General features: G+C 57.2%; 1 protein-coding gene across 1 annotated transcript; it reads right to left on the bottom strand.

The window, feature by feature from the left end:
• Positions 1-2,024: 2,024 nt before the first annotated feature.
• Positions 2,025-4,924, bottom strand: LOC107535849 (serine protease 27-like). Its single transcript, XM_016211428.2, has 4 exons — positions 4,714-4,924; positions 3,363-3,634; positions 2,843-3,012; positions 2,025-2,394 (listed from the first exon to the last, which is right to left on the bottom strand). Exons 1-4 carry the CDS (start codon positions 4,920-4,922, stop codon positions 2,101-2,103), a joined length of 945 nt encoding a protein of 314 aa, XP_016066914.1. The 5' UTR covers positions 4,923-4,924; the 3' UTR covers positions 2,025-2,100.
• Positions 4,925-6,141: the final 1,217 nt, after the last annotated feature.

Raw genomic sequence — 6,141 nt, 5'->3', positions numbered from 1 at the left:
CTTTCTGGTTCTTCCTGCCTGGACGCAGGGATGCACTGGGCAAAGTGGAATGCAGAAAGGAATTATTTGTTCCCACTCTGTCCCCAGGCACAGTTCGCAGGTGCTTGCTAAGTGCTTATTGATTCATTCCATAAATATCTAGGCCTGCTTTCTTCCTGGCACCAGGCAGGCAAGCTCTGCCTGTGTTTATACAAGCAGGTGTATGCATACACTTGCATATGTGTGGGTGTTTCTATGTGCATGAGTGTGCACTTGTGTGCTAGTGAGTGTGTGTGCATGGATGTTTGGACATCTGTGAGTAGAGGCATGGACATGCACACGTGTCTGCATGAATGTGCATATGAGGTGTGCTAGGTAGTGTGTGCATGAGTGTGTGGATATATGGGTGTGCAAGGCAGCAGTAGATGAATCCCTGCCCTCCTAGGAGTCTTACCCAGTTCATTATTGCTGAGCATTGCAGGTAAGCGCACGTACCTTTTGAGAGTCAGTTTATATGCAGGGGTAGAGCTGATGACCATCTGGCCACAGAAGAGGCCTGCTGTGGATGTGCTTGGGCCAGCCTGCGAACCTGAGGTGCCCCATGGGCAGATGCGCCATCATGGCAGGGCCAGAGCACAGTGGAGTCCAGAGCTCCAGAGACCTGTTTGTGATGGATTCTTGGTGTCGACAGGCTACAACAGGGAGCACTGGGAAGGAGGGGCAGGTCTAGGGAGATTGTGTGGGGTTGCTGATGACAGGAGGCGGCAGGAGAGGATGGGGCCACAGAGCTGGGCCCAGGCCAGGCAGCAGGCCTGTGGTAGGGGCTCTCCATGCAGGATTCTAGCTCCTTTCTGAATGGGGGGAAGGGGGGCGTGTCCTTGTACAAACCATTAAAGACACCAGTAGATACGGCCTGAGCCCCAAACTCTATGGAAGGAGTAAGAAAGGGGTCCCAGCCCGTGGAGCTGCCAAAGCCTCAGCCTCCATGGCCCTAAGTGGCCTGGGCCTTTGCCTCTGACACCTGTCACAGCTCTGACTGCCTGTGCAGTGTGTGGACTTGATAGAGCTATAGTGGTCTCTGCATCCCAGAGGCTGGGGGAGGCCCAGTGCCCTGGGCTGTTGGTCCTGCAGGGCCCTGCTGTGCCCAGGCAGTTTCAAGGAGGATGTGGAGCTTTGGAGGGAGGTGAGCAGGCACTGGGGCGCAGGGCAGGGCCCACGTTGCCATCTCCCTGCTGCATCCTCTGGCAGAGTCACCATCTACCCAGTTGCCCTGAGAGGCAGGGGGGATACTGTCCCAGGTTACAGAAGAAACGGGCTCAGAGAGGGCAGCAATTTGTTTAATGTCTCCCAGTAGATGTGGGCCCCAATTCCAGCCCCCCCCCCCGCCTGCAGCTTTGGACTTGGGGGAAGTGGAGGCTCAGGGAGAGGTGAGAATAAAGGAGCTGGGTCAAGGGGGACCTGGAGAACAGGGAGCCCCTGGAAGGGTCCCTGCCTCCTCCCCACTGGGGTAGGAAAGCACAGTTGTAGGGGCATCACCCCTAATGTTATTTGGAGAAATCTTAGGGTGATTCAGACATAGAAAATGGGGGCTGTGATTCTCCCATGCCCCACAAAACCCTCCTCCTCCAGGACCTTCTGCCAGGTACCTGTTGTTTCTGCTGGTATTGTCGCTGCCCCCAGTGCCCGGCCCAGGGCGCCCTGCGGCAACACCTACAGTGAGGGTGGCTTTGGCAAGGACAAGGAGGTAGATGGGGAGCAGGGAAATTGCCTGTGAGGGGATCTTGGGAGCAGGTGTCACAGGGGACACTGAGGACCTGGACTCCAGTGACATCCAGCCTCTGCGGCTCCCTTCTCACTGGGACCCTTTCCCTCCACATGCCCCAGCCAGTGTTGACCCCAATTCACAGCTCCTCAGCACCTCCCCCCACATCAAGTACCTCTCCATTCCCCTCTTGCCCTAAGGATCCACACCTGGGGAGCTGGTACTGAGGTTAGGGTTTTATTGGAGGGTGAACATAAATAAAAATAACTGGACATTTGAGAGAAGAGAGAATCAGAGAGCTATTTACAAATGTACACGTGGGTTCCAGGGCTGTGCTCGTCCGCCTGCAAGAGCAGGGCTCAGAAGGAGGTGAGCAGGGCTGCGAGGACCAGGAGGAGGATGTGGGCTACCAGGCAGGGTGCAGAGCTCTGATTGCGGGGCTGCTGGACCTGGGGGCCCCGCGTCTGGCTGCCCGACCTGGCCTGCTGAAACTGCAATTCTGGGATGATCTGATGGATCCAGTTATAGTGGGAGGTAACCCGGATGTAGACGCCTGGGCGGTTCCGGCGGGCACAACCTTCACCCCAGCTGATCACCCCAGCCTGAAGCCACAACTGGCCCACGAGGCACACCAGAGGGCCCCCCGAGTCACCCTGCAGGAGAAGCAGAGGTACCATCAGAGCCCACAGGGGCCTGAGCCAACAGGTACACACGTACACACACACACACACACACACACACACACACACACACAGAGCTGTGTTCCTCCCTTTGGCCTCCCCACCTCCCCACCCTAGGACTGTCTCTGCCCAGCTTCTCTCATCCCAATGGCTGCCCTTCCTTTCCTGGCCTGGGGTGCCCATCTCTCTAGCATCCCCAGTCTACCTGCTCAGAGGACTGTGTTGAAAATGTATTTTCCTGAGTCCCACTGCAGACCTACTGACCGATGCCCGAGTGTGACCCAGGAATGTTTTTCCCGGCTGACCGAATGCACGGCTCTGGTCTGGACCGTGGACCCACCTACTGGGGCCCCATCATGCTGGCTGGCTCCCCCCTTGACCTAGGCCTTGGGAGCAGGGCTCAGCCTCATCCCAGCCTGACCTTGCAGGCGTCCTTCTTGCCCTCAGCAAAGCCGGCGCACAGCATGTCGTCTTTGATGGTTTTCGGCTGAAAGCCCGACTCGGCATCTTTGCTGTAGAGTAGGTTACACCTGGGCGTGTCAATGATGGGCACAGCGAGTTTCTGCAGGATCCGAGGGTTGGGCAAGCGGTCTGGGGAGGGGCACAACAACCTCAGCTCAGCGGGCAGTTCTTGCGAACCACAGCCCTGTCCCTCCCCATTTCTTGCTTGGGTTTCGACCTCTCGCTTAGGGCTTTGTGGAACAGATTTCCTTCTTTATCCCACTCCCCAGGCTGGGCTCTTTCTGCCCTCCTCTCTCCACTTTCCCGTGGCTCCTCCTCCTGCACCTGCTGCTCGTTTCCCATACCAACTCCAGCATTTGAGTAGAGATTATGTGTACCAATATCAAGAGAAAAAGACTGTTGGTTCAGCGGGGCCCCTAACCCGCCTGGGACATTCTCTAAGGCATGTCCCCCATTCTTTCCTGCCCCTGCCCCATTACCTTGTTCACTGGGGCTGCCCCAGCCTGTGACCCAGCATTCCATGCCCGACTCAAAGATGACCGAGGAGTCAGGCACACACACGGGGAGAATATAATTGGTGAAGGTCACAGGTGCCTCCAACTCCACCAAGGCCACATCAGCACTGGAGGCCATGCCCTGATATAGGGGGTTGCTTTTCACCCGTTTCACCCGTGCATACATGGCATGTGGCCCTGGGTTCACCAACTGCCGCGCCCCCAGCAGGACCTGGTACAGGGATGTTTCAGAGGTGCTGGTGGGAAAGAGCAGAGAGCTGGTGTAAGGCAGCCCCTTGGGGTTTCAAAAGAGGAGTTGCTGCAGGTTAAATGAAGACGGGAAACAGAGGAGTTAGTGTTGTTCCTTTGCTGCCAGACACCTCCCTCCTGGCATCCAGGTCCAGTGCCTGACACCTCTTTGCACAATATCTTCAGAAAAGTAATCTCCAGGGGGACACACATCAGGGAGAGGAGGTTAAGGAAGTATAAGCTAAAGCAGCTTTAATTTCTGATTTTAATTCCCAGCTCCACCCCTGGCCAGCTGGGTGACCTTGGGCAAGTCACCTATCAAGTTCTCTGTGACTCAGTTTCCTTGGCTGAGAAATGGGGACAGTAAAAGGCTTGCTGTGAGGGGTGAAGGAGTTGGCTGTCCACAAGGGAGCAGCTGGGGGACAGCCAACTGGGGGTTGGGCCCAGCCCTTCCCGTGAGCCTTGGGCAAGTGAACTACTCCCTCTGAACCTGCATTGCTGAATTTAAGATGCAGAGCTGTGGTGAGGCAAGAGCTGAGGTGCTTGGGAAACCCTGGAGGTCAGGGGCCAGGTGGTTCACAGTGTGATAGCAGGGATGAGCAGCCCAGCCCTTTGGTCAGGAATGGCATGGGTGACCTTAGACAGGGTGAGGAGGAGGAAGGGACAATCTCCTCCAGACCTTGGGCTCATCTGTAACCAGAGTCCCAGCTGGAAAAGGGAGTGTCCTGGATTTGAGGTGTGGGAGGGGGGATCAGGGTGGGGGCCAGGGTGTGAGAGGAGCCTGCCAGCATTTGCAGCAACAGGGCCTCAGCCTGGCCAAGCACCTCACTGCTGCGACCAGCAGTGGTCCTCCGGACTGGACTGCAGGGAGCAAAGGCTGGGGAAGCAGCGGTTGCAGTTGGAAGAAAGCTTCAAAGTTCCACCTGAAGGGAGGACTGGCCAGGAAGGTGGGTCAGTGCCGGACAGGTGGGGGCGCTGTCCGAGGTGCTGAAGCCTGCGGGGCGCGGGCTCTGTCAGCAGTGCCCCTGGTGTGGGGAGAGGGCAGGGTGGACACAGGCAGTTGGTGGGGGGCTGGGGGACGACTTACTTGGAGAAGCAGTGAGCCGCAGTGAGGACCCACCGCTCTGTGATGAGGCTGCCCCCGCAGAAGTGGCTTCCATTTCGCTGGATGCTGACCTGCCATGGCCACTCGCCCTCCAAGGCATCCTGCCCACCCACCATCCGGTTCAGCATCCTGGGGCGCCCGCAAACTAGGGGAACACAGCCAGGGCAGCGCTCAACGGGGGTCGGTTCCATCAGCTGATTATCTACCCCAACCCCACATTCCAGCTTCTACTTTCTGCTCAACTCTGGGCCCTCCCTGTCCCTGACCTGCTCAGGGACCTTGGGCAAGTCAGAGGCCTGGGCATCAGGTCAGCCTCTGACACAGGCATACCCTTCCCAGCTTTGGGAAAGGGCCCTGCCCCCATGGGCTCACACCCCTCACTTGTGAAATGGTGACATCATGAGATATATCTGATCCCATGTCCTGACAAACAGGGGCTCCTAGAAGCCCAGTGGGTGTTGGGAAGGTGCCACGCAGGGTGGGTGACCCCGAGGGAGTCTCTTATTGTTACAGCAGAATGGTCTTCAGATTCTTTCCTGTCTCTTTTTCCTGCCCCCATCTCCATGCTTCATGCCTCAATGGCCCACTTGTGCATCTGCATTGTGAGGCCCATGGGGGCGAGTCAGACCTGATGCTCAGACCTTCCTGTCTGAGCTCCAATTCCATTGAGCCACCAATTTTCCTTACTTTGGGGTTCCCAGTGCCATGCCCATTTATTCTGGGTCTCCTTCTGGGTTAGTGTGAGAGCCTCTGGCCAGTCTTGCCCCTCTCAAACAAGCCTGCTCCTGTCCCCCCACCCAAGGGTCTTGGTGCTTACCGCTCAATGCTTTGGCTCTCTCAGTTCCTGGAAGGAAGAAAAGAGGGGATGATCAGCCAGCTTTGCCAAAGCCAGGGCCTGTTTCTCTCCTCCTCACTGCTGGCGAATGTCACCCTCCTCTACTCCATACTCCGTCCCCTGAGGACTCAGGACACAAAGGGACCCAGCAGGAGAGGCCAGGCCTTCAGTTTCCCTGCAGCCCTCACTTCAAGGCCTTCAGGCCCAGACCTATGGATGAGCTTATCTGAGAGGGCAGACACTTTGTCATACAGGACGCTAATCAGAAGATGCCAGCGAGGGAACCCCATCATGGCTTGACTCTCCTGCATAGGGCAGGATGGCTCCTCTAGTTCCTACAGCAGTCTCTTCCTCCACACCCCACACCCATCCTTGTCTGGAAGCGCTGGGGAGGATCCAGCCTTAAGCCCTGGTGCCGTGGGGTCTGCATTTCCCACCTTGGACGGCCTGGAGCTGGGATAAAGGAAGAGTCCCTGGGAGCTGCCTTTGCATTTCAGAGGTCTGGACCTTCTCACACAGTCTGTTCCGAGGAGCACGTCTCCAATCTAACTTCAATCCTGAGGCTACAGCCCAGC

The sequence above is a fragment of the Miniopterus natalensis genome, chromosome 3, assembly GCF_054644295.1.
Source record: "Miniopterus natalensis isolate mMinNat1 chromosome 3, mMinNat1.hap1, whole genome shotgun sequence".
NCBI classification, from domain to species: domain Eukaryota; kingdom Metazoa; phylum Chordata; class Mammalia; order Chiroptera; family Miniopteridae; genus Miniopterus; species Miniopterus natalensis.
Note: the sequence above shows the minus strand (reverse complement) of the source record. Positions and strands in the feature narration are given on the sequence as shown.